Source organism: Danio rerio, chromosome 5 (assembly GCF_049306965.1).
Source record: "Danio rerio strain Tuebingen ecotype United States chromosome 5, GRCz12tu, whole genome shotgun sequence".
NCBI classification, from domain to species: domain Eukaryota; kingdom Metazoa; phylum Chordata; class Actinopteri; order Cypriniformes; family Danionidae; genus Danio; species Danio rerio.
Window position 1 is genome coordinate 43,297,518 of NC_133180.1, and position 25,666 is coordinate 43,323,183.

A 25,666-nucleotide genomic window follows, 5' to 3' on the forward strand; every position below is an offset into this window, starting at 1 on the left:
AATTATTAATTATTTATATGTTGAGATGAGATGAATCGTTTACTCACGTGATTCAGATTGGCGATTCAAATTGTGGTTGCTATAGCAACGCGTGTTATGATTTGACTCCATATATAAACACCGAGACTCGCCGCTATCTGTTGATTGAGGAGAGGCGAATTTCTGAGACATTTGCTGAGGATTACTGTGCTGATACTGCGATTCTTCAAGGAGACCAGAGAATTTCTGACAGAAGACTTTTATTTTACAAGGAGATCGACGCTCAGAGCTGAAATTATTCCTTTTGACACGTTTTGTTGCTCTTTTGTTGTGTTTATTTTGATTTTGATCTTGTTTTTATTGACATTTTTATTGATATTTGATCTTTGTTCTTGTTTTCAGGTTTGCTGGAGTTTGGAGGAGTTTGTCAGATGGGTGAAAACCGCAGTGAGTGTTTTAGTTTTTATTTGTTTATGATCAATCATGACATGATGTTGTGTAATGTTTGGGGAAATGTGATGTAAATAAACTGGTACAAATGAACCCATTTCAACACAACTGTTCCCCGATATAAGTGATCAGATGTCTTTTATTCTCTGTAGATGCAGCTACTAAAGTTAATTGTTGATTAATTCTTATAATCTTATAATAAACGTGATATGTTGTTGTTGTTGTTGTCGTTGTCTCAGGCCGCTCCAGATCCAGGAGTTCTGCTTTCATCCAGGCAGCTGTTCAGGACGTCAGGACACATGATGGTGATGGTGAAACCCAGACCGTGAGCCAAGAGCTTGATGGATTTCTCGCACCTCTGCCTTCCCTGTTGGCCAAATCTGTGTCCACAGATCAGGGTAACAGGAAGAGGAAGCGGCAGAGCGGCAGCCAGCAAACACCAGAAGATGAACGTCCGTCCACCTCATCTAGAAGAGCTCTCAAACGCTCTCGCAGAGGTCAGAATGGCTTTTTGAAGAAGTGATGATGATGTTTCAGTAATGCTCTTTTACAGTTTTCTCTACTGCTGCATGTTTTCTTTGAACACACATTTCTACTGCTCCTCTGTGTTGCAGACGCGTATGCAAAGGGCCCACTGCTGGGAGACGGTGGATTTGGCTCTGTGTTTGCTGGGATGCGCAGGTCTGATGGACTGCCAGTAAGTCGTTTTCTCCGCTCTTCATTCAAACAGCCTTTAGAAATCCTGATCTCAGTAAATGTGATGTGTGAGGATCAGGCAGGTGTGATTTATTATGCTTTATCTGTCTACAGGTCGCCATCAAGTATGTGTCTAAAGAGCGGACACAGAGGAGACTGAGAGTTGTGAGTTCAGTGTGAACCTGTTGTTGTGTTTGATGTTTCATTGGGTTCTGAATCCAATCGCTTGTCCTGCAGGAAGGTCAGGGTCGGCTGCCGCTGGAGGTGGCACTGATGACCCGCGTCAATTCAGCTCCTGCCTGCCCCAACGTCCTGCAGCTGCTAGACTGGTTTGACCGTCCCAGACGCTACATCCTGATCCTGGAGCGTCCGGATCCCTGCCAAGACCTCCAGAGCTTCTGTGAGGAGAACGACTGTCTGGATGAGGGTCTGGCCAAGAAAGTGCTGGTGCAGCTGATCGCGGCTCTGAAACACTGCGAGAGCCGCGGAGTCCTGCACCGGGACGTCAAGCCAGAGAACCTGCTGATCTCCACAGAGTCCCAGGACATCAAGCTGCTGGACTTCGGCTGTGGAGATCTGCTCAAGCGCTCGGCCTACAAATACTTCGCAGGTGGGTTTGTGTTGCAGAAGGAAACACTCTGTGGATGTTTGTGAGCTTTTGATGATCCACCAAAGGGAATTTGTGTGTGCTGGAGTGTTTTGAACGGGTGTTTGTGTCTCCTTGTGTCTCTCAGGAACGATTCAATACGCTCCACCTGAGTGGTTCTGCAGACAGCGCTACCATGCGGGTCCAGCTACGGTGTGGTCAGTGGGAGTGACCCTCTTCAACATCCTGTGCAACCGTTTCCCCTTCGGAGGCTCACTGAGGGTCACGTCCAGGAGCAAACTGACCTTCCCCATAACTCTGTCAACAGGTAAGAGACTCACTGAGAGATCAGCAGAAGTGTGTTGCTCTGTGTTTCTGAACACGGTGTTGTGTGTATCAGAGTGCCGTCAGCTGATTGGCTGGTGTCTCAGTCCAGCGGCGGCTGATCGGCCCAGTTTGGACGATATTGAGCGCCATCCCTGGTTACAGTGAACAGGTGGCCAGTGACTTGACACTTATCTGAGTGACGCACTCATGGCTTTGATTGTGTTGTTAGGGTCAGTCTGGATTAATGATCTTAATGATTTGTGTAGGGTGAGCAGGAGTCACACAGGAAGTGCAGAGAACTGCTTCCTGATCACCTGCAGAATGAGGAGTGGGCATTAACTAATGGCCGACTCACCCAGGGCCGGGGCCCCTTTACCTGCACTAAGCCACCGCTTCAGATGACTTTAATGTTAATAGGGATTTTAATAATAAACGTATTATTTAGACAAATAATCCAGGTGTAGTGTCTTCCTAGAGTGACTGGAGAGAGCTCAAATAAAGGGAGAGTTCACACAGAAATCCAGATTTACTCACTGTTTACTCAAACTCAAGCGGTTTCAAATCTTTAAGAGTTTCTTGTTTTCTGTTTTGCACAAAATAAAATGTTTTGAAGAAGCTGAAAACCTGTAACCGTTGACTTTCATAGTAGCAAAAACAAACAAGTCAATGGGTACAGCTTTTCAGCTTTCTTCAAAATATCTTCTTTTGTATTGAACAGAATAAAGAAACTCAAACAGGTTTGGAGCAAGTGAAAGGGAGTTAATGATACAGAATTGTTATTTTGGGGTGAACTATCCATTTAAGTCCTCTTAATGGAGGTTTTCATAATGGTTTTAAAATGAAGATTGCAGCTCTACTGACTGAGGCTAAAGGTGTGATGAAATATTGTTTAGGTTGTTATTCCATTAAATGATCTTATAGATCTATAATATATAAGTTTTGGTGGAGTTGTTGTGCTAATTTGCCCACAGTAGCAGTAAAACCTCTGAAATGGTGTACACATCTGATGATCTAAGACCTAGTTTTTTGTTTTTTTTTTAATATTAGGAATGTTCAGAGCTCTGTTAGATGTACATTTGCATTCTACATTTCTGTTGTTGTAGCAGGGAGATGTTTGTTTTGTGGCATGAAAAGAGTTTAAGAACTTCAGTTTTAGCTGGGAGTACTACTGCATGTGCACTCATGTGATTGGCTTAAATTATATTAAACTGAGAGACCCAGAAACAACACTGAGTCCTTTCTGAGACTGCAAGTCAAATATTCTGAAAAAACATTTAACCTTTCTTAAATGTATTTACATTTTTAATCATTAAAAACTTACAATATTAGAATCAATGAAAATAGGATGCAGATGCCAGAGCATTGTCATTAACACTCTTTTGAATCATATTTCTACTAAAGAACAATGACTTTAGTTTACTCTACTTTACATTCTGCTGGTTCTGACATTAGAATAAATACTGAAGTCTGAACTCTGAGCTCTTTCATTCCTCTGCCTTTGTTGCTGTGTGGAAGGCATGTCTAATGAAGCATAACACACTTCATCACCAGCCTGAAACAGAATATATTTAATTAAAATAATAAACAAATAAATAAACAAATAAATATATTACATTATATTGATGTAATTTATGTTGCTGCTAAACTATTGCGAATAACATATATTAAAATTATTCTCAAAATGTGCTCATACCTCAACATGTCTGTTCTCAGCCCCAGAACCTACAGAAACTTAACAAAAGATAAGAATAATTTACATTTTATAATTTGAGATATACATTTTTTACGAATAGCTGATGACCTGTAGTTTTCTTCTGACAGAGGCAGTAGACGCAGATGGAGAAGAGGAGAACACACACCGAACACACACTGAACAGCAGATTCCAGCAGAAAACACACTCTGATGCAGGTGATGTGGAGGTGCTGTTAAACCGTTCAGCACAAGGAGACTCTTGCTCTAAAATGAACAACAGGCCATTATTAAAGTGAATATATATTTAGTTATTATATTCATTTTATTTTATCTTTACTGATTACACACAATAATGAAAAATATGAGTTTAACACGGATGAATTTGCTAAAAGTGGTTGGAAAATCAGAAGTTAAAGATTCTAATATTAAATACACTATAAATCATCGTTTTACAAAATATAATGAATTTGCTGTTAATTTAATTTAAAGTATTATTAGAAACTAAGATACACTTTAAAAACTAATTATAAACACTTATTTTACTAATATACTTTATTAAATATACATTATTTCTGTATTTGAAGTCGGACTATGGCTGCAGGATTGTGTTGCTTAATTATTTGCAGGACTTTGCATTAATTATCGATAAAATTCATTCAAATAATATTAAAATAATAAAACTTTAGGTAAACATGTAAACTTATCATTAAAGCACAGCTATATTATGAAGAGATAAACTATAATTGACACTAATATTAGCTGTAATCCATAATCATCAAAATGAACTGAAATAAACACTTGAAATAAATTATTCTGAGTGTAATGAATGATTAAATAATTCCCCAGCACGGTTTAATTGAGAAAATAGCTTTTGCAACACATTTTTAAACATAATATGTTAAATAAATAATCTCTAATAACTCATGACACAATATTTTAATAGTTATTTTACAAGACACTAGTATTCAGCCTAAAGTGCAGTTTAAAGGCTTAACTGGGTTAATTAGGTTAACTAAAGTTAGTTTAATTTAGGCAAATCATAGGACAACAGTGTTTGGTTCTGTAGCCAAAAAAAAAAAAAAAAATCTTACAGGGCTTATAATAATGTGCTTAATTTTTTGTTTGTTTTTATCAAAAACTGTTTTCACTTCAGCCAAACTGAAAAATAAACTTCACTGATCTGATAAGATCTCTTAGATCATTGTCACAAAGCACAGATTTTCCATTAGGCTTTCTTTAGTCTTGTGTATTGATTAATGTGCGCGAGGGCAACTATTGGTTTAATGAGGGAGTTTTCTGAGAGATGAAGAGCTGTAAAGTGAGTGTTCAATTACAAAAAGAAATGATTATACAAACTCAGTGTTTCCTTTTATTAACATTGACAAAACCGTATTACTTTAAAAGAAATATGATTATCAAAGCATGTCTTAGAGCGAATAAGCCCAACAGGATTTTTATGTAATCGCCTTTTTTCTTAATTTATATATAAAATAAATGTTTAATTAGTAATCACTACTGATGGGTTAGATTTTCAATATTCAATATTGTTCAGTAATTATTCAGCAGTAATTAAACATCTCTGTAGCATTTCCTCCTGCAGATGTGGTTCAGTCAGTTCAGCACTGCAGGGAGCTGTCCATTGTGCTGAATTTACTCCACACTAAACTCTCTTCTCACATTAAATTCATTATAAGTGTCTGATCAGTGAACAGGATACTGTCATTTCTCAACAACTAAAGAAGGTCTAATGTAGAAATTAAAAGATAATAGGAAATACAAACAGATGGATTTGCTTTATGAAAGGAAATTTTGTTGAATGATTATTACAATTTGGTTTAAATGTTGAATGTTGCACTCGTACATGTTGCATTGCTCTGCTCTTCTTTAAATAAATCAAACCTCAGTTGTGTGCTGTTTACACTGTCTCTGATTCATGGCACGTATTTTAATAAATTAGACTTTTGCATCTTCAGTTTCTCATCAATTCCAAGTCATGAAAATATTAAAAGCAACATTTACAGCTGCAGCGTGCACTAAATATTTTCTTACTCTTCTTATTTCTGTTTTTGTCTAACCACAGTTTATCTCATGCATTGATGTGTGTATTGAGCATGCAAGATCACCAGCTTGACCACAAACAGTTTTAGGACATTCAGTCTGTTGCATGCCTGAATAAAAACACTTGTGGTTTGTGTTCTCGCCTAGCTTTTCACAGCAACTGCAACATCACTGCACCAGGAGCGTCAGTAAAGACCAAGAAGAAGAAGAAGAAACACAGCACTGAGCCTGAAAGCTGATGTACTGTAGGCTGCAAGCAGAATCCTTTACGACCCAGAGATAATTTAATATAAAAAATGTATATCAATATAATAAATGAATCATATTATTAATCATATTATTCATTTTATAAATAATTTTTAACTACATTCAAAAAATAGAAACCTGTTTACCTTTAATATGTTTACTTTAATTAACTTTGATATATTTTTACTACTGTAAACTGGTGTAAAAAATCAGGCCGCTTCAATGCAGACTTTGCACCCTTAACAGAAGTTCAGAAGCTCAGAAATCACATCAAATCATCAAACGTAATGACAAACGAGAGATGTTTTTCTGAATTTAATACAATCTTTTTTTGTTTTAATATAAATGAACAAGGCTAGATAGGTTAGGAAAATTCTAGCAAACGTATAAGCTAATTGTCATTACAGACCTTGTGACAGTAATTTAGCTTATTGAAAGCTGTATATTAGTGATGAAAACAGCTATTTAGATTCATACAAACAGAAATAATGTATTTATAAACTTGCACCTTTCTGCTGTGGACGCCATCTTGTGGTCAGACGCGGGAACTCATTCGGCAGGTGAACTTTTGTGCTTTCTAGCCCTTGAGTGAACACAAAGTCCCTTAAAAAGCCTTCACATACATCCAAAATAACGAAAACATTAATAAAACTTAATAATATTGAATCTGAAAACAAGAGCAAATGAAAAGTACATAAATATGACTGAACCATGTAGCCTACCAGATGATGATACAAACGGCCATGTGATCTGAAATCGTGCGTAGACCATAGACTGTAAAATATAGGCATAGACATAGAAATTGTGAACGATTTAATTTACTTTCTATTATTTACAATAATAAACTTTTTTTAAAACTTATATTCCTAATATCTACGTGAGCAGTTAGCACTGTACGTGTAATTAACCAGCATGCACTTACATTGCTTGGGCCACTAATAGAAAATATATGAGTTAATTTTATTATTTTAATTTAATTAATTCCTAAATAGCTGTACATTTTACAAAGTCAAACCTTGTCAAACCAATCTTGCTCATTTAGCATTATTATTACAGTTTCGTGAATTATAAATTAATTGATTTAAACTTCATTATTATTATTATTATTATTACTATTATTATTATTATTATTATAACTATGTTATTTATTATTATTAATTATTAATTATTTATATGTTGAGATGAGATGAATCGTTTACTCACGTGATTCAGATTGGCGATTCAAATTGTGGTTGCTATAGCAACGCGTGTTATGATTTGACTCCATATATAAACACCGAGACTCGCCGCTATCTGTTGATTGAGGAGAGGCGAATTTCTGAGACATTTGCTGAGGATTACTGTGCTGATACTGCGATTCTTCAAGGAGACCAGAGAATTTCTGACAGAAGACTTTTATTTTACAAGGAGATCGACGCTCAGAGCTGAAATTATTCCTTTTGACACGTTTTGTTGCTCTTTTGTTGTGTTTATTTTGATTTTGATCTTGTTTTTATTGACATTTTTATTGATATTTGATCTTTGTTCTTGTTTTCAGGTTTGCTGGAGTTTGGAGGAGTTTGTCAGATGGGTGAAAACCGCAGTGAGTGTTTTAGTTTTTATTTGTTTATGATCAATCATGACATGATGTTGTGTAATGTTTGGGGAAATGTGATGTAAATAAACTGGTACAAATGAACCCATTTCAACACAACTGTTCCCCGATATAAGTGATCAGATGTCTTTTATTCTCTGTAGATGCAGCTACTAAAGTTAATTGTTGATTAATTCTTATAATCTTATAATAAACGTGATATGTTGTTGTTGTTGTTGTCGTTGTCTCAGGCCGCTCCAGATCCAGGAGTTCTGCTTTCATCCAGGCAGCTGTTCAGGACGTCAGGACACATGATGGTGATGGTGAAACCCAGACCGTGAGCCAAGAGCTTGATGGATTTCTCGCACCTCTGCCTTCCCTGTTGGCCAAATCTGTGTCCACAGATCAGGGTAACAGGAAGAGGAAGCGGCAGAGCGGCAGCCAGCAAACACCAGAAGATGAACGTCCGTCCACCTCATCTAGAAGAGCTCTCAAACGCTCTCGCAGAGGTCAGAATGGCTTTTTGAAGAAGTGATGATGATGTTTCAGTAATGCTCTTTTACAGTTTTCTCTACTGCTGCATGTTTTCTTTGAACACACATTTCTACTGCTCCTCTGTGTTGCAGACGCGTATGCAAAGGGCCCACTGCTGGGAGACGGTGGATTTGGCTCTGTGTTTGCTGGGATGCGCAGGTCTGATGGACTGCCAGTAAGTCGTTTTCTCCGCTCTTCATTCAAACAGCCTTTAGAAATCCTGATCTCAGTAAATGTGATGTGTGAGGATCAGGCAGGTGTGATTTATTATGCTTTATCTGTCTACAGGTCGCCATCAAGTATGTGTCTAAAGAGCGGACACAGAGGAGACTGAGAGTTGTGAGTTCAGTGTGAACCTGTTGTTGTGTTTGATGTTTCATTGGGTTCTGAATCCAATCGCTTGTCCTGCAGGAAGGTCAGGGTCGGCTGCCGCTGGAGGTGGCACTGATGACCCGCGTCAATTCAGCTCCTGCCTGCCCCAACGTCCTGCAGCTGCTAGACTGGTTTGACCGTCCCAGACGCTACATCCTGATCCTGGAGCGTCCGGATCCCTGCCAAGACCTCCAGAGCTTCTGTGAGGAGAACGACTGTCTGGATGAGGGTCTGGCCAAGAAAGTGCTGGTGCAGCTGATCGCGGCTCTGAAACACTGCGAGAGCCGCGGAGTCCTGCACCGGGACGTCAAGCCAGAGAACCTGCTGATCTCCACAGAGTCCCAGGACATCAAGCTGCTGGACTTCGGCTGTGGAGATCTGCTCAAGCGCTCGGCCTACAAATACTTCGCAGGTGGGTTTGTGTTGCAGAAGGAAACACTCTGTGGATGTTTGTGAGCTTTTGATGATCCACCAAAGGGAATTTGTGCGTGCTGGAGTGTTTTGAACGGGTGTTTGTGTCTCCTTGTGTCTCTCAGGAACGATTCAATACGCTCCACCTGAGTGGTTCTGCAGACAGCGCTACCATGCGGGTCCAGCTACGGTGTGGTCAGTGGGAGTGACCCTCTTCAACATCCTGTGCAACCGTTTCCCCTTCGGAGGCTCACTGAGGGTCACGTCCAGGAGCAAACTGACCTTCCCCATAACTCTGTCAACAGGTAAGAGACTCACTGAGAGATCAGCAGAAGTGTGTTGCTCTGTGTTTCTGAACACGGTGTTGTGTGTATCAGAGTGCCGTCAGCTGATTGGCTGGTGTCTCAGTCCAGCGGCGGCTGATCGGCCCAGTTTGGACGATATTGAGCGCCATCCCTGGTTACAGTGAACAGGTGGCCAGTGACTTGACACTTATCTGAGTGACGCACTCATGGCTTTGATTGTGTTGTTAGGGTCAGTCTGGATTAATGATCTTAATGATTTGTGTAGGGTGAGCAGGAGTCACACAGGAAGTGCAGAGAACTGCTTCCTGATCACCTGCAGAATGAGGAGTGGGCATTAACTAATGGCCGACTCACCCAGGGCCGGGGCCCCTTTACCTGCACTAAGCCACCGCTTCAGATGACTTTAATGTTAATAGGGATTTTAATAATAAACGTATTATTTAGACAAATAATCCAGGTGTAGTGTCTTCCTAGAGTGACTGGAGAGAGCTCAAATAAAGGGAGAGTTCACACAGAAATCCAGATTTACTCACTGTTTACTCAAACTCAAGCGGTTTCAAATCTTTAAGAGTTTCTTGTTTTCTGTTTTGCACAAAATAAAATGTTTTGAAGAAGCTGAAAACCTGTAACCGTTGACTTTCATAGTAGCAAAAACAAACAAGTCAATGGGTACAGCTTTTCAGCTTTCTTCAAAATATCTTCTTTTGTATTGAACAGAATAAAGAAACTCAAACAGGTTTGGAGCAAGTGAAAGGGAGTTAATGATACAGAATTGTTATTTTGGGGTGAACTATCCATTTAAGTCCTCTTAATGGAGGTTTTCATAATGGTTTTAAAATGAAGATTGCAGCTCTACTGACTGAGGCTAAAGGTGTGATGAAATATTGTTTAGGTTGTTATTCCATTAAATGATCTTATAGATCTATAATATATAAGTTTTGGTGGAGTTGTTGTGCTAATTTGCCCACAGTAGCAGTAAAACCTCTGAAATGGTGTACACATCTGATGATCTAAGACCTAGTTTTTTGTTTTTTTTTTAATATTAGGAATGTTCAGAGCTCTGTTAGATGTACATTTGCATTCTACATTTCTGTTGTTGTAGCAGGGAGATGTTTGTTTTGTGGCATGAAAAGAGTTTAAGAACTTCAGTTTTAGCTGGGAGTACTACTGCATGTGCACTCATGTGATTGGCTTAAATTATATTAAACTGAGAGACCCAGAAACAACACTGAGTCCTTTCTGAGACTGCAAGTCAAATATTCTGAAAAAACATTTAACCTTTCTTAAATGTATTTACATTTTTAATCATTAAAAACTTACAATATTAGAATCAATGAAAATAGGATGCAGATGCCAGAGCATTGTCATTAACACTCTTTTGAATCATATTTCTACTAAAGAACAATGACTTTAGTTTACTCTACTTTACATTCTGCTGGTTCTGACATTAGAATAAATACTGAAGTCTGAACTCTGAGCTCTTTCATTCCTCTGCCTTTGTTGCTGTGTGGAAGGCATGTCTAATGAAGCATAACACACTTCATCACCAGCCTGAAACAGAATATATTTAATTAAAATAATAAACAAATAAATAAACAAATAAATATATTACATTATATTGATGTAATTTATGTTGCTGCTAAACTATTGCGAATAACATATATTAAAATTATTCTCAAAATGTGCTCATACCTCAACATGTCTGTTCTCAGCCCCAGAACCTACAGAAACTTAACAAAAGATAAGAATAATTTACATTTTATAATTTGAGATATACATTTTTTACGAATAGCTGATGACCTGTAGTTTTCTTCTGACAGAGGCAGTAGACGCAGATGGAGAAGAGGAGAACACACACCGAACACACACTGAACAGCAGATTCCAGCAGAAAACACACTCTGATGCAGGTGATGTGGAGGTGCTGTTAAACCGTTCAGCACAAGGAGACTCTTGCTCTAAAATGAACAACAGGCCATTATTAAAGTGAATGTATATTTAGTTATTATATTCATTTTATTTTATCTTTACTGATTACACACAATAATGAAAAATATGAGTTTAACACGGATGAATTTGCTAAAAGTGGTTGGAAAATCAGAAGTTAAAGATTCTAATATTAAATACACTATAAATCATCGTTTTACAAAATATAATGAATTTGCTGTTAATTTAATTTAAAGTATTATTAGAAACTAAGATACACTTTAAAAACTAATTATAAACACTTATTTTACTAATATACTTTATTAAATATACATTATTTCTGTATTTGAAGTCGGACTATGGCTGCAGGATTGTGTTGCTTAATTATTTGCAGGACTTTGCATTAATTATCGATAAAATTCATTCAAATAATATTAAAATAATAAAACTTTAGGTAAACATGTAAACTTATCATTAAAGCACAGCTATATTATGAAGAGATAAACTATAATTGACACTAATATTAGCTGTAATCCATAATCATCAAAATGAACTGAAATAAACACTTGAAATAAATTATTCTGAGTGTAATGAATGATTAAATAATTCCCCAGCACGGTTTAATTGAGAAAATATCTTTTGCAACACATTTTTAAACATAATATGTTAAATAAATAATCTCTAATAACTCATGACACAATATTTTAATAGTTATTTTACAAGACACTAGTATTCAGCCTAAAGTGCAGTTTAAAGGCTTAACTGGGTTAATTAGGTTAACTAAAGTTAGTTTAATTTAGGCAAATCATAGGACAACAGTGTTTGGTTCTGTAGCCAAAAAAAAAAAAAAAAAATCTTACAGGGCTAATAATAATGTGCTTAATTTTTTGTTTGTTTTTATCAAAAACTGTTTTCACTTCAGCCAAACTGAAAAATAAACTTCACTGATCTGATAAGATCTCTTAGATCATTGTCACAAAGCACAGATTTTCCATTAGGCTTTCTTTAGTCTTGTGTATTGATTAATGTGCGCGAGGGCAACTATTGGTTTAATGAGGGAGTTTTCTGAGAGATGAAGAGCTGTAAAGTGAGTGTTCAATTACAAAAAGAAATGATTATACAAACTCAGTGTTTCCTTTTATTAACATTGACAAAACCGTATTACTTTAAAAGAAATATGATTATCAAAGCATGTCTTAGAGCGAATAAGCCCAACAGGATTTTTATGTAATCGCCTTTTTTCTTAATTTATATATAAAATAAATGTTTAATTAGTAATCACTACTGATGGGTTAGATTTTCAATATTCAATATTGTTCAGTAATTATTCAGCAGTAATTAAACATCTCTGTAGCATTTCCTCCTGCAGATGTGGTTCAGTCAGTTCAGCACTGCAGGGAGCTGTCCATTGTGCTGAATTTACTCCACACTAAACTCTCTTCTCACATTAAATTCATTATAAGTGTCTGATCAGTGAACAGGATACTGTCATTTCTCAACAACTAAAGAAGGTCTAATGTAGAAATTAAAAGATAATAGGAAATACAAACAGATGGATTTGCTTTATGAAAGGAAATTTTGTTGAATGATTATTACAATTTGGTTTAAATGTTGAATGTTGCACTCGTACATGTTGCATTGCTCTGCTCTTCTTTAAATAAATCAAACCTCAGTTGTGTGCTGTTTACACTGTCTCTGATTCATGGCACGTATTTTAATAAATCAGACTTTTGCATCTTCAGTTTCTCATCAATTCCAAGTCATGAAAATAATAAAAGCAACATTTACAGCTGCAGCGTGCACTAAATATTTTCTTACTCTTCTTATTTCTGTTTTTGTCTAACCACAGTTTATCTCATGCATTGATGTGTGTATTGAGCATGCAAGATCACCAGCTTGACCACAAACAGTTTTAGGACATTCAGTCTGTTGCATGCCTGAATAAAAACACTTGTGGTTTGTGTTCTCGCCTAGCTTTTCACAGCAACTGCAACATCACTGCACCAGGAGCGTCAGTAAAGACCAAGAAGAAGAAGAAGAAACACAGCACTGAGCCTGAAAGCTGATGTACTGTAGGCTGCAAGCAGAATCCTTTACGACCCAGAGATAATTTAATATAAAAAATGTATATCAATATAATAAATGAATCATATTATTAATCATATTATTCATTTTATAAATAATTTTTAACTACATTCAAAAAATAAAAACCTGTTTACCTTTAATATGTTTACTTTAATTAACTTTGATATATTTTTACTACTGTAAACTGGTGTAAAAAATCAGGCCGCTTCAATGCAGACTTTGCACCCTTAACAGAAGTTCAGAAGCTCAAATCACATCAAATCATCAAACGTAATGACAAACGAGAGATGTTTTTCTGAATTTAATAAAATCTTTTTTTGTTTTAATATAAATGAACAAGGCTAGATAGGTTAGGAAAATTCTAGCAAACGTATAAGCTAATTGTCATTACAGACCTTGTGACAGTAATTTAGCTTATTGAAAGCTGTATATTAGTGATGAAAACAGCTATTTAGATTCATACAAACAGAAATAATGTATTTATAAACTTGCACCTTTCTGCTGTGGACGCCATCTTGTGGTCAGACGCGGGAACTCATTCGGCAGGTGAACTTTTGTGCTTTCTAGCCCTTGAGTGAACACAAAGTCCCTTAAAAAGCCTTCACATACATCCAAAATAACGAAAACATTAATAAAACTTAATAATATTGAATCTGAAAACAAGAGCAAATGAAAAGTACATAAATATGACTGAACCATGTAGCCTACCAGATGATGATACAAACGGCCATGTGATCTGAAATCGTGCGTAGACCATAGACTGTAAAATATAGGCATAGACATAGAAATTGTGAACGATTTAATTTACTTTCTATTATTTACAATAATAAACTTTTTTTAAAACTTATATTCCTAATATCTACGTGAGCAGTTAGCACTGTACGTGTAATTAACCAGCATGCACTTACATTGCTTGGGCCACTAATAGAAAATATATGAGTTAATTTTATTATTTTAATTTAATTAATTCCTAAATAGCTGTACATTTTACAAAGTCAAACCTTGTCAAACCAATCTTGCTCATTTAGCATTATTATTACAGTTTCGTGAATTATAAATTAATTGATTTAAACTTCATTATTATTATTATTATTATTACTATTATTATTATTATTATTATTATAATAACTATGTTATTTATTATTATTAATTATTTATTATTTATATGTTGAGATGAGATGAATCGTTTACTCACGTGATTCAGATTGGCGATTCAAATTGTGGTTGCTATAGCAACGCGTGTTATGATTTGACTCCATATATAAACACCGAGACTCGCCGCTATCTGTTGATTGAGGAGAGGCGAATTTCTGAGACATTTGCTGAGGATTACTGTGCTGATACTGCGATTCTTCAAGGAGACCAGAGAATTTCTGACAGAAGACTTTTATTTTACAAGGAGATCGACGCTCAGAGCTGAAATTATTCCTTTTGACACGTTTTGTTGCTCTTTTGTTGTGTTTATTTTGATTTTGATCTTGTTTTTATTGACATTTTTATTGATATTTGATCTTTGTTCTTGTTTTCAGGTTTGCTGGAGTTTGGAGGAGTTTGTCAGATGGGTGAAAACCGCAGTGAGTGTTTTAGTTTTTATTTGTTTATGATCAATCATGACATGATGTTGTGTAATGTTTGGGGAAATGTGATGTAAATAAACTGGTACAAATGAACCCATTTCAACACAACTGTTCCCCGATATAAGTGATCAGATGTCTTTTATTCTCTGTAGATGCAGCTACTAAAGTTAATTGTTGATTAATTCTTATAATCTTATAATAAACGTGATATGTTGTTGTTGTTGTTGTCGTTGTCTCAGGCCGCTCCAGATCCAGGAGTTCTGCTTTCATCCAGGCAGCTGTTCAGGACGTCAGGACACATGATGGTGATGGTGAAACCCAGACCGTGAGCCAAGAGCTTGATGGATTTCTCGCACCTCTGCCTTCCCTGTTGGCCAAATCTGTGTCCACAGATCAGGGTAACAGGAAGAGGAAGCGGCAGAGCGGCAGCCAGCAAACACCAGAAGATGAACGTCCGTCCACCTCATCTAGAAGAGCTCTCAAACGCTCTCGCAGAGGTCAGAATGGCTTTTTGAAGAAGTGATGATGATGTTTCAGTAATGCTCTTTTACAGTTTTCTCTACTGCTGCATGTTTTCTTTGAACACACATTTCTACTGCTCCTCTGTGTTGCAGACGCGTATGCAAAGGGCCCACTGCTGGGAGACGGTGGATTTGGCTCTGTGTTTGCTGGGATGCGCAGGTCTGATGGACTGCCAGTAAGTCGTTTTCTCCGCTCTTCATTCAAACAGCCTTTAGAAATCCTGATCTCAGTAAATGTGATGTGTGAGGATCAGGCAGGTGTGATTTATTATGCTTTATCTGTCTACAGGTCGCCATCAAGTATGTGTCTAAAGAGCGGACACAGAGGAGACTGAGAGTTGTGAGTTCAGTGTGAACCTGTTGTTGTGTTTGATGTTTCATTGGGTTCTGAATCCAATCGCTTGTCCTGCAGGAAGGTCAGGGTCGGCTGCCGCTGGAGGTGGCACTGATGACCCGCGTCAATTCAGCTCCTGCCTGCCCCAACGTCCTGCAGCTGCTAGACTGGTTTGACCGTCCCAGACGCTACATCCTGATCCTGGAGCGTCCGGATCCCTGCCAAGACCTCCAGAGCTTCTGTGAGGAGAACGACTGTCTGGATGAGGGTCTGGCCAAGAAAGTGCTGGTGCAGCTGATCGCGGCTCTGAAACACTGCGAGAGCCGCGGAGTCCTGCACCGGGACGTCAAGCCAGAGAACCTGCTGATCTCCACAGAGTCCCAGGACATCAAGCTGCTGGACTTCGGCTGTGGAGATCTGCTCAAGCGCTCGGCCTACAAATACTTCGCAGGTGGGTTTGTGTTGCAGAAGGAAACACTCTGTGGATGTTTGTGAGCTTTTGATGATCCACCAAAGGGAATTTGTGCGTGCTGGAGTGTTTTGAACGGGTGTTTGTGTCTCCTTGTGTCTCTCAGGAACGATTCAATACGCTCCACCTGAGTGGTTCTGCAGACAGCGCTACCATGCGGGTCCAGCTACGGTGTGGTCAGTGGGAGTGACCCTCTTCAACATCCTGTGCAACCGTTTCCCCTTCGGAGGCTCACTGAGGGTCACGTCCAGGAGCAAACTGACCTTCCCCATAACTCTGTCAACAGGTAAGAGACTCACTGAGAGATCAGCAGAAGTGTGTTGCTCTGTGTTTCTGAACACGGTGTTGTGTGTATCAGAGTGCCGTCAGCTGATTGGCTGGTGTCTCAGTCCAGCGGCGGCTGATCGGCCCAGTTTGGACGATATTGAGCGCCATCCCTGGTTACAGTGAACAGGTGGCCAGTGACTTGACACTTATCTGAGTGACGCACTCATGGCTTTGATTGTGTTGTTAGGGTCAGTCTGGATTAATGATCTTAATGATTTGTGTAGGGTGAGCAGGAGTCACACAGGAAGTGCAGAGAACTGCTTCCTGATCACCTGCAGAATGAGGAGTGGGCATTAACTAATGGCCGACTCACCCAGGGCCGGGGCCCCTTTACCTGCACTAAGCCACCGCTTCAGATGACTTTAATGTTAATAGGGATTTTAATAATAAACGTATTATTTAGACAAATAATCCAGGTGTAGTGTCTTCCTAGAGTGACTGGAGAGAGCTCAAATAAAGGGAGAGTTCACACAGAAATCCAGATTTACTCACTGTTTACTCAAACTCAAGCGGTTTCAAATCTTTAAGAGTTTCTTGTTTTCTGTTTTGCACAAAATAAAATGTTTTGAAGAAGCTGAAAACCTGTAACCGTTGACTTTCATAGTAGCAAAAACAAACAAGTCAATGGGTACAGCTTTTCAGCTTTCTTCAAAATATCTTCTTTTGTATTGAACAGAATAAAGAAACTCAAACAGGTTTGGAGCAAGTGAAAGGGAGTTAATGATACAGAATTGTTATTTTGGGGTGAACTATCCATTTAAGTCCTCTTAATGGAGGTTTTCATAATGGTTTTAAAATGAAGATTGCAGCTCTACTGACTGAGGCTAAAGGTGTGATGAAATATTGTTTAGGTTGTTATTCCATTAAATGATCTTATAGATCTATAATATATAAGTTTTGGTGGAGTTGTTGTGCTAATTTGCCCACAGTAGCAGTAAAACCTCTGAAATGGTGTACACATCTGATGATCTAAGACCTAGTTTTTTGTTTTTTTTTAATATTAGGAATGTTCAGAGCTCTGTTAGATGTACATTTGCATTCTACATTTCTGTTGTTGTAGCAGGGAGATGTTTGTTTTGTGGCATGAAAAGAGTTTAAGAACTTCAGTTTTAGCTGGGAGTACTACTGCATATGCACTCATGTGATTGGCTTAAATTATATTAAACTGAGAGACCCAGAAACAACACTGAGTCCTTTCTGAGACTGCAAGTCAAATATTCTGAAAAAACATTTAACCTTTCTTAAATGTATTTACATTTTTAATCATTAAAAACTTACAATATTAGAATCAATGAAAATAGGATGCAGATGCCAGAGCATTGTCATTAACACTCTTTTGAATCATATTTCTACTAAAGAACAATGACTTTAGTTTACTCTACTTTACATTCTGCTGGTTCTGACATTAGAATAAATACTGAAGTCTGAACTCTGAGCTCTTTCATTCCTCTGCCTTTGTTGCTGTGTGGAAGGCATGTCTAATGAAGCATAACACACTTCATCACCAGCCTGAAACAGAATATATTTAATTAAAATAATAAACAAATAAATAAACAAATAAATATATTACATTATATTGATGTAATTTATGTTGCTGCTAAACTATTGCGAATAACATATATTAAAATTATTCTCAAAATGTGCTCATACCTCAACATGTCTGTTCTCAGCCCCAGAACCTACAGAAACTTAACAAAAGATAAGAATAATTTACATTTTATAATTTGAGATATACATTTTTTACGAATAGCTGATGACCTGTAGTTTTCTTCTGACAGAGGCAGTAGACGCAGATGGAGAAGAGGAGAACACACACCGAACACACACTGAACAGCAGATTCCAGCAGAAAACACACTCTGATGCAGGTGATGTGGAGGTGCTGTTAAACCGTTCAGCACAAGGAGACTCTTGCTCTAAAATGAACAACAGGCCATTATTAAAGTGAATATATATTTAGTTATTATATTCATTTTATTTTATCTTTACTGATTACACACAATAATGAAAAATATGAGTTTAACACGGATGAATTTGCTAAAAGTGGTTGGAAAATCAGAAGTTAAAGATTCTAATATTAAATACACTATAAATCATCGTTTTACAAAATATAATGAATTTGCTGTTAATTTAATTTAAAGTATTATTAGAAACTAAGATACACTTTAAAAACTAATTATAAACACTTATTTTACTAATATACTTTATTAAATATACATTATTTCTGTATTTGAAGTCGGACTATGGCTGCAGGATTGTGTTGCTTAATTATTTGCAGGACTTTGCATTAATTATCGATAAAATTCATTCAAATAATATTAAAATAATAAAACTTTAGGTAAACATGTAAACTTATCATTAAAGCACAGCTATATTATGAAGAGATAAACTATAATTGACACTAATATTAGCTGTAATCCATAATCATCAAAATGAACTGAAATAAACACTTGAAATAAATTATTCTGAGTGTAATGAATGATTAAATAATTCCCCAGCACGGTTTAATTGAGAAAATATCTTTTGCAACACATTTTTAAACATAATATGTTAAATAAATAATCTCTAATAACTCATGACACAATATTTTAATAGTTATTTTACAAGACACTAGTATTCAGCCTAAAGTGCAGTTTAAAGGCTTAACTGGGTTAATTAGGTTAACTAAAGTTAGTTTAATTTAGGCAAATCATAGGACAACAGTGTTTGGTTCTGTAGCCAAAAAAAAAAAAAAAAAAAAAAAAATCTTACAGGGCTAATAATAATGTGCTTAATTTTTTGTTTGTTTTTATCAAAAACTGTTTTCACTTCAGCCAAACTGAAAAATAAACTTCACTGATCTGATAAGATCTCTTAGATCATTGTCACAAAGCACAGATTTTCCATTAGGCTTTCTTTAGTCTTGTGTATTGATTAATGTGCGCGAGGGCAACTATTGGTTTAATGAGGGAGTTTTCTGAGAGATGAAGAGCTGTAAAGTGAGTGTTCAATTACAAAAAGAAATGATTATACAAACTCAGTGTTTCCTTTTATTAACATTGACAAAACCGTATTACTTTAAAAGAAATATGATTATCAAAGCATGTCTTAGAGCGAATAAGCCCAACAGGATTTTTATGTAATCGCCTTTTTTCTTAATTTATATATAAAATAAATGTTTAATTAGTAATCACTACTGATGGGTTAGATTTTCAATATTCAATATTGTTCAGTAATTATTCAGCAGTAATTAAACATCTCTGTAGCATTTCCTCCTGCAGATGTGGTTCAGTCAGTTCAGCACTGCAGGGAGCTGTCCATTGTGCTGAATTTACTCCACACTAAACTCTCTTCTCACATTAAATTCATTATAAGTGTCTGATCAGTGAACAGGATACTGTCATTTCTCAACAACTAAAGAAGGTCTAATGTAGAAATTAAAAGATAATAGGAAATACAAACAGATGGATTTGCTTTATGAAAGGAAATTTTGTTGAATGATTATTACAATTTGGTTTAAATGTTGAATGTTGCACTCGTACATGTTGCATTGCTCTGCTCTTCTTTAAATAAATCAAACCTCAGTTGTGTGCTGTTTACACTGTCTCTGATTCATGGCACGTATTTTAATAAATCAGACTTTTGCATCTTCAGTTTCTCATCAATTCCAAGTCATGAAAATAATAAAAGCAACATTTACAGCTGCAGCGTGCACTAAATATTTTCTTACTCTTCTTATTTCTGTTTTTGTCTAACCACAGTTTATCTCATGCATTGATGTGTGTATTGAGCATGCAAGATCACCAGCTTGACCACAAACAGTTTTAGGACATTCAGTCTGTTGCATGCCTGAATAAAAACACTTGTGGTTTGTGTTCTCGCCTAGCTTTTCACAGCAACTGCAACATCACTGCACCAGGAGCGTCAGTAAAGACCAAGAAGAAGAAGAAGAAACACAGCACTGAGCCTGAAAGCTGATGTACTGTAGGCTGCAAGCAGAATCCTTTACGACCCAGAGATAATTTAATATAAAAAATGTATATCAATATAATAAATGAATCATATTATTAATCATATTATTCATTTTATAAATAATTTTTAACTACATTCAAAAAATAAAAACCTGTTTACCTTTAATATGTTTACTTTAATTAACTTTGATATATTTTTACTACTGTAAACTGGTGTAAAAAATCAGGCCGCTTCAATGCAGACTTTGCACCCTTAACAGAAGTTCAGAAGCTCAAATCACATCAAATCATCAAACGTAATGACAAACGAGAGATGTTTTTCTGAATTTAATAAAATCTTTTTTTGTTTTAATATAAATGAACAAGGCTAGATAGGTTAGGAAAATTCTAGCAAACGTATAAGCTAATTGTCATTACAGACCTTGTGACAGTAATTTAGCTTATTGAAAGCTGTATATTAGTGATGAAAACAGCTATTTAGATTCATACAAACAGAAATAATGTATTTATAAACTTGCACCTTTCTGCTGTGGACGCCATCTTGTGGTCAGACGCGGGAACTCATTCGGCAGGTGAACTTTTGTGCTTTCTAGCCCTTGAGTGAACACAAAGTCCCTTAAAAAGCCTTCACATACATCCAAAATAACGAAAACATTAATAAAACTTAATAATATTGAATCTGAAAACAAGAGCAAATGAAAAGTACATAAATATGACTGAACCATGTAGCCTACCAGATGATGATACAAACTGCCATGTGATCTGAAATCGTGCGTAGACCATAGACTGTAAAATATAGGCATAGACATAGAAATTGTGAACGATTTAATTTACTTTCTATTATTTACAATAATAAACTTTTTTTAAAACTTATATTCCTAATATCTACGTGAGCAGTTAGCACTGTACGTGTAATTAACCAGCATGCACTTACATTGCTTGGGCCACTAATAGAAAATATATGAGTTAATTTTATTATTTTAATTTAATTAATTCCTAAATAGCTGTACATTTTACAAAGTCAAACCTTGTCAAACCAATCTTGCTCATTTAGCATTATTATTACAGTTTCGTGAATTATAAATTAATTGATTTAAACTTCATTATTATTATTATTATTATTACTATTATTATTATTATTATTATTATTATAACTATGTTATTTATTATTATTAATTATTTATTATTTATATGTTGAGATGAGATGAATCGTTTACTCACGTGATTCAGATTGGCGATTCAAATTGTGGTTGCTATAGCAACGCGTGTTATGATTTGACTCCATATATAAACACCGAGACTCGCCGCTATCTGTTGATTGAGGAGAGGCGAATTTCTGAGACATTTGCTGAGGATTACTGTGCTGATACTGCGATTCTTCAAGGAGACCAGAGAATTTCTGACAGAAGACTTTTATTTTACAAGGAGATCGACGCTCAGAGCTGAAATTATTCCTTTTGACACGTTTTGTTGCTCTTTTGTTGTGTTTATTTTGATTTTGATCTTGTTTTTATTGACATTTTTATTGATATTTGATCTTTGTTCTTGTTTTCAGGTTTGCTGGAGTTTGGAGGAGTTTGTCAGATGGGTGAAAACCGCAGTGAGTGTTTTAGTTTTTATTTGTTTATGATCAATCATGATATGATGTTGTGTAATGTTTGGGGAAATGTGATGTAAATAAACTGGTACAAATGAACCCATTTCAACACAACTGTTCCCCGATATAAGTGATCAGATGTCTTTTATTCTCTGTAGATGCAGCTACTAAAGTTAATTGTTGATTAATTCTTATAATCTTATAATAAACGTGATATGTTGTTGTTGTTGTTGTCGTTGTCTCAGGCCGCTCCAGATCCAGGAGTTCTGCTTTCATCCAGGCAGCTGTTCAGGACGTCAGGACACATGATGGTGATGGTGAAACCCAGACCGTGAGCCAAGAGCTTGATGGATTTCTCGCACCTCTGCCTTCCCTGTTGGCCAAATCTGTGTCCACAGATCAGGGTAACAGGAAGAGGAAGCGGCAGAGCGGCAGCCAGCAAACACCAGAAGATGAACGTCCGTCCACCTCATCTAGAAGAGCTCTCAAACGCTCTCGCAGAGGTCAGAATGGCTTTTTGAAGAAGTGATGATGATGTTTCAGTAATGCTCTTTTACAGTTTTCTCTACTGCTGCATGTTTTCTTTGAACACACATTTCTACTGCTCCTCTGTGTTGCAGACGCGTATGCAAAGGGCCCACTGCTGGGAGACGGTGGATTTGGCTCTGTGTTTGCTGGGATGCGCAGGTCTGATGGACTGCCAGTAAGTCGTTTTCTCCGCTCTTCATTCAAACAGCCTTTAGAAATCCTGATCTCAGTAAATGTGATGTGTGAGGATCAGGCAGGTGTGATTTATTATGCTTTATCTGTCTACAGGTCGCCATCAAGTATGTGTCTAAAGAGCGGACACAGAGGAGACTGAGAGTTGTGAGTTCAGTGTGAACCTGTTGTTGTGTTTGATGTTTCATTGGGTTCTGAATCCAATCGTTTGTCCTGCAGGAAGGTCAGGGTCGGCTGCCGCTGGAGGTGGCACTGATGACCCGCGTCAATTCAGCTCCTGCCTGCCCCAACGTCCTGCAGCTGCTAGACTGGTTTGACCGTCCCAGACGCTACATCCTGATCCTGGAGCGTCCGGATCCCTGCCAAGACCTCCAGAGCTTCTGTGAGGAGAACGACTGTCTGGATGAGGGTCTGGCCAAGAAAGTGCTGGTGCAGCTGATCGCGGCTCTGAAACACTGCGAGAGCCGCGGAGTCCTGCACCGGGACGTCAAGCCAGAGAACCTGCTGATCTCCACAGAGTCCCAGGACATCAAGCTGCTGGACTTCGGCTGTGGAGATCTGCTCAAGCGCTCGGCCTACAAATACTTCGCAGGTGGGTTTGTGTTGCAGAAGGAAACACTCTGTGGATGTTTGTGAGCTTTTGATGATCCACCAAAGGGAATTTGTGCGTGCTGGAGTGTTTTGAACGGGTGTTTGTGTCTCCTTGTGTCTCTCAGGAACGATTCAATACGCTCCACCTGAGTGGTTCTGCAGACAGCGCTACCATGCGGGTCCAGCTACGGTGTGGTCAGTGGGAGTGACCCTCTTCAACATCCTGTGCAACCGTTTCCCCTTCGGAGGCTCACTGAGGGTCACGTCCAGGAGCAAACTGACCTTCCCCATAACTCTGTCAACAGGTAAGAGACTCACTGAGAGATCAGCAGAAGTGTGTTGCTCTGTGTTTCTGAACACGGTGTTGTGTGTATCAGAGTGCCGTCAGCTGATTGGCTGGTGTCTCAGTCCAGCGGCGGCTGATCGGCCCAGTTTGGACGATATTGAGCGCCATCCCTGGTTACAGTGAACAGGTGGCCAGTGACTTGACACTTATCTGAGTGACGCACTCATGGCTTTGATTGTGTTGTTAGGGTCAGTCTGGATTAATGATCTTAATGATTTGTGTAGGGTGAGCAGGAGTCACACAGGAAGTGCAGAGAACTGCTTCCTGATCACCTGCAGAATGAGGAGTGGGCATTAACTAATGGCCGACTCACCCAGGGCCGGGGCCCCTTTACCTGCACTAAGCCACCGCTTCAGATGACTTTAATGTTAATAGGGATTTTAATAATAAACGTATTATTTAGACAAATAATCCAGGTGTAGTGTCTTCCTAGAGTGACTGGAGAGAGCTCAAATAAAGGGAGAGTTCACACAGAAATCCAGATTTACTCACTGTTTACTCAAACTCAAGCGGTTTCAAATCTTTAAGAGTTTCTTGTTTTCTGTTTTGCACAAAATAAAATGTTTTGAAGAAGCTGAAAACCTGTAACCGTTGACTTTCATAGTAGCAAAAACAAACAAGTCAATGGGTACAGCTTTTCAGCTTTCTTCAAAATATCTTCTTTTGTATTGAACAGAATAAAGAAACTCAAACAGGTTTGGAGCAAGTGAAAGGGAGTTAATGATACAGAATTGTTATTTTGGGGTGAACTATCCATTTAAGTCCTCTTAATGGAGGTTTTCATAATGGTTTTAAAATGAAGATTGCAGCTCTACTGACTGAGGCTAAAGGTGTGATGAAATATTGTTTAGGTTGTTATTCCATTAAATGATCTTATAGATCTATAATATATAAGTTTTGGTGGAGTTGTTGTGCTAATTTGCCCACAGTAGCAGTAAAACCTCTGAAATGGTGTACACATCTGATGATCTAAGACCTAGTTTTTTGTTTTTTTTTAATATTAGGAATGTTCAGAGCTCTGTTAGATGTACATTTGCATTCTACATTTCTGTTGTTGTAGCAGGGAGATGTTTGTTTTGTGGCATGAAAAGAGTTTAAGAACTTCAGTTTTAGCTGGGAGTACTACTGCATATGCACTCATGTGATTGGCTTAAATTATATTAAACTGAGAGACCCAGAAACAACACTGAGTCCTTTCTGAGACTGCAAGTCAAATATTCTGAAAAAACATTTAACCTTTCTTAAATGTATTTACATTTTTAATCATTAAAAACTTACAATATTAGAATCAATGAAAATAGGATGCAGATGCCAGAGCATTGTCATTAACACTCTTTTGAATCATATTTCTACTAAAGAACAATGACTTTAGTTTACTCTACTTTACATTCTGCTGGTTCTGACATTAGAATAAATACTGAAGTCTGAACTCTGAGCTCTTTCATTCCTCTGCCTTTGTTGCTGTGTGGAAGGCATGTCTAATGAAGCATAACACACTTCATCACCAGCCTGAAACAGAATATATTTAATTAAAATAATAAACAAATAAATAAACAAATAAATATATTACATTATATTGATGTAATTTATGTTGCTGCTAAACTATTGCGAATAACATATATTAAAATTATTCTCAAAATGTGCTCATACCTCAACATGTCTGTTCTCAGCCCCAGAACCTACAGAAACTTAACAAAAGATAAGAATAATTTACATTTTATAATTTGAGATATACATTTTTTACGAATAGCTGATGACCTGTAGTTTTCTTCTGACAGAGGCAGTAGACGCAGATGGAGAAGAGGAGAACACACACCGAACACACACTGAACAGCAGATTCCAGCAGAAAACACACTCTGATGCAGGTGATGTGGAGGTGCTGTTAAACCGTTCAGCACAAGGAGACTCTTGCTCTAAAATGAACAACAGGCCATTATTAAAGTGAATATATATTTAGTTATTATATTCATTTTATTTTATCTTTACTGATTACACA

The 25,666-nt window shown here is 37.2% G+C and overlaps 4 protein-coding genes and 3 long non-coding RNA genes across 19 annotated transcripts in view; 4 read left to right on the forward strand and 3 right to left on the reverse strand.

The window, feature by feature from the left end:
- The window catches only part of LOC103911105 (uncharacterized), a 150,726-nt gene that overhangs the window by 105,836 nt on the left and 19,224 nt on the right, over nt 1-25,666 (reverse strand). For 4 of the 12 annotated variants that reach the window (XR_011015560.2, XR_012406247.1, XR_011015561.2 and 1 more), the window contains 3 exons: nt 25,428-25,583; nt 25,320-25,357; nt 24,231-25,178 (listed from right to left, as the gene is read on the reverse strand). The exons of 1 other annotated variant lie outside the window; for it this stretch is intronic. This is a non-coding gene — a long non-coding RNA (uncharacterized lncRNA). Of the gene's footprint in view, nt 1-17,701; nt 17,977-18,117; nt 18,156-18,225; nt 18,382-20,935; nt 21,041-21,149; nt 21,202-24,148; nt 25,179-25,319; nt 25,358-25,427; nt 25,584-25,666 lie in introns of those variants that run through there. 7 more of the 12 variants (XR_012406250.1, XR_012406248.1, XR_012406244.1 and 4 more) reach the window with 5 other exon arrangements.
- LOC110439821 (serine/threonine-protein kinase pim-3-like) lies at nt 143-3,257 on the forward strand. The gene is made up of 8 exons (XM_073951331.1): nt 143-426; nt 669-926; nt 1,044-1,126; nt 1,240-1,290; nt 1,363-1,735; nt 1,860-2,039; nt 2,112-2,207; nt 2,305-3,257. Exons 1-7 carry the CDS (start codon nt 411-413, stop codon nt 2,201-2,203), a joined length of 1,053 nt encoding a protein of 350 aa, XP_073807432.1. The 5' UTR covers nt 143-410; the 3' UTR covers nt 2,204-2,207; nt 2,305-3,257.
- On the reverse strand, nt 3,078-7,145 carry LOC141385580 (uncharacterized). Its single transcript, XR_012406279.1, has 4 exons — nt 6,758-7,145; nt 6,544-6,618; nt 3,732-3,995; nt 3,078-3,590 (listed from the first exon to the last, which is right to left on the reverse strand). It is a non-coding gene; the product is annotated as an uncharacterized lncRNA (long non-coding RNA).
- LOC137495530 (serine/threonine-protein kinase pim-3-like) lies at nt 3,874-9,676 on the forward strand. The gene is made up of 9 exons (XM_073951317.1): nt 3,874-3,947; nt 7,573-7,617; nt 7,860-8,117; nt 8,235-8,317; nt 8,431-8,481; nt 8,554-8,926; nt 9,051-9,230; nt 9,303-9,398; nt 9,496-9,676. The coding sequence occupies exons 1-8, from the start codon at nt 3,875-3,877 to the stop codon at nt 9,392-9,394; spliced, it is 1,155 nt and encodes a 384-aa protein (XP_073807418.1). The 5' UTR covers nt 3,874; the 3' UTR covers nt 9,395-9,398; nt 9,496-9,676.
- On the reverse strand, nt 10,269-14,335 carry LOC141385583 (uncharacterized). 2 transcript variants are annotated; one of them, XR_012406283.1, is made up of 4 exons: nt 13,948-14,335; nt 13,734-13,808; nt 10,923-11,186; nt 10,269-10,781 (listed from the first exon to the last, which is right to left on the reverse strand). It is a non-coding gene; the product is annotated as an uncharacterized lncRNA (long non-coding RNA). The 2 variants fall into 2 exon arrangements; XR_012406284.1 differs by having other exon boundaries at nt 13,734-13,838; nt 13,948-14,291.
- LOC137495531 (serine/threonine-protein kinase pim-3-like) lies at nt 14,530-17,042 on the forward strand. Its single transcript, XM_073951330.1, has 8 exons — nt 14,530-14,813; nt 15,056-15,313; nt 15,431-15,513; nt 15,627-15,677; nt 15,750-16,122; nt 16,247-16,426; nt 16,499-16,594; nt 16,692-17,042. Exons 1-7 carry the CDS (start codon nt 14,798-14,800, stop codon nt 16,588-16,590), a joined length of 1,053 nt encoding a protein of 350 aa, XP_073807431.1. The 5' UTR covers nt 14,530-14,797; the 3' UTR covers nt 16,591-16,594; nt 16,692-17,042.
- LOC108190102 (serine/threonine-protein kinase pim-3-like) lies at nt 21,732-24,244 on the forward strand. Its single transcript, XM_073951329.1, has 8 exons — nt 21,732-22,015; nt 22,258-22,515; nt 22,633-22,715; nt 22,829-22,879; nt 22,952-23,324; nt 23,449-23,628; nt 23,701-23,796; nt 23,894-24,244. The coding sequence occupies exons 1-7, from the start codon at nt 22,000-22,002 to the stop codon at nt 23,790-23,792; spliced, it is 1,053 nt and encodes a 350-aa protein (XP_073807430.1). The 5' UTR covers nt 21,732-21,999; the 3' UTR covers nt 23,793-23,796; nt 23,894-24,244.

Bases quoted from the DNA above. Each gene is read 5' to 3' on its own strand.
- LOC110439821 (XM_073951331.1), top strand. The intron at 927-1,043 runs GTCAGAATGGCT...TCTGTGTTGCAG, and splicing joins TCTCAAACGCTCTCGCAGAG to ACGCGTATGCAAAGGGCCCA. The intron at 2,040-2,111 runs GTAAGAGACTCA...TGTGTGTATCAG, and splicing joins CCCCATAACTCTGTCAACAG to AGTGCCGTCAGCTGATTGGC.
- LOC137495530 (XM_073951317.1), top strand. From the start codon at position 3,875: ATGGAGAAGAGGAGAACACACACCGAACACACACTGAACAGCAGATTC. The intron at 8,318-8,430 runs GTAAGTCGTTTT...ATCTGTCTACAG, and splicing joins GCAGGTCTGATGGACTGCCA to GTCGCCATCAAGTATGTGTC. The intron at 8,482-8,553 runs GTGAGTTCAGTG...CTTGTCCTGCAG, and splicing joins CACAGAGGAGACTGAGAGTT to GAAGGTCAGGGTCGGCTGCC.
- LOC137495531 (XM_073951330.1), top strand. The intron at 15,514-15,626 runs GTAAGTCGTTTT...ATCTGTCTACAG, and splicing joins GCAGGTCTGATGGACTGCCA to GTCGCCATCAAGTATGTGTC. The intron at 16,123-16,246 runs GTGGGTTTGTGT...TGTGTCTCTCAG, and splicing joins GGCCTACAAATACTTCGCAG to GAACGATTCAATACGCTCCA.
- LOC108190102 (XM_073951329.1), top strand. The intron at 22,716-22,828 runs GTAAGTCGTTTT...ATCTGTCTACAG, and splicing joins GCAGGTCTGATGGACTGCCA to GTCGCCATCAAGTATGTGTC. The intron at 23,325-23,448 runs GTGGGTTTGTGT...TGTGTCTCTCAG, and splicing joins GGCCTACAAATACTTCGCAG to GAACGATTCAATACGCTCCA.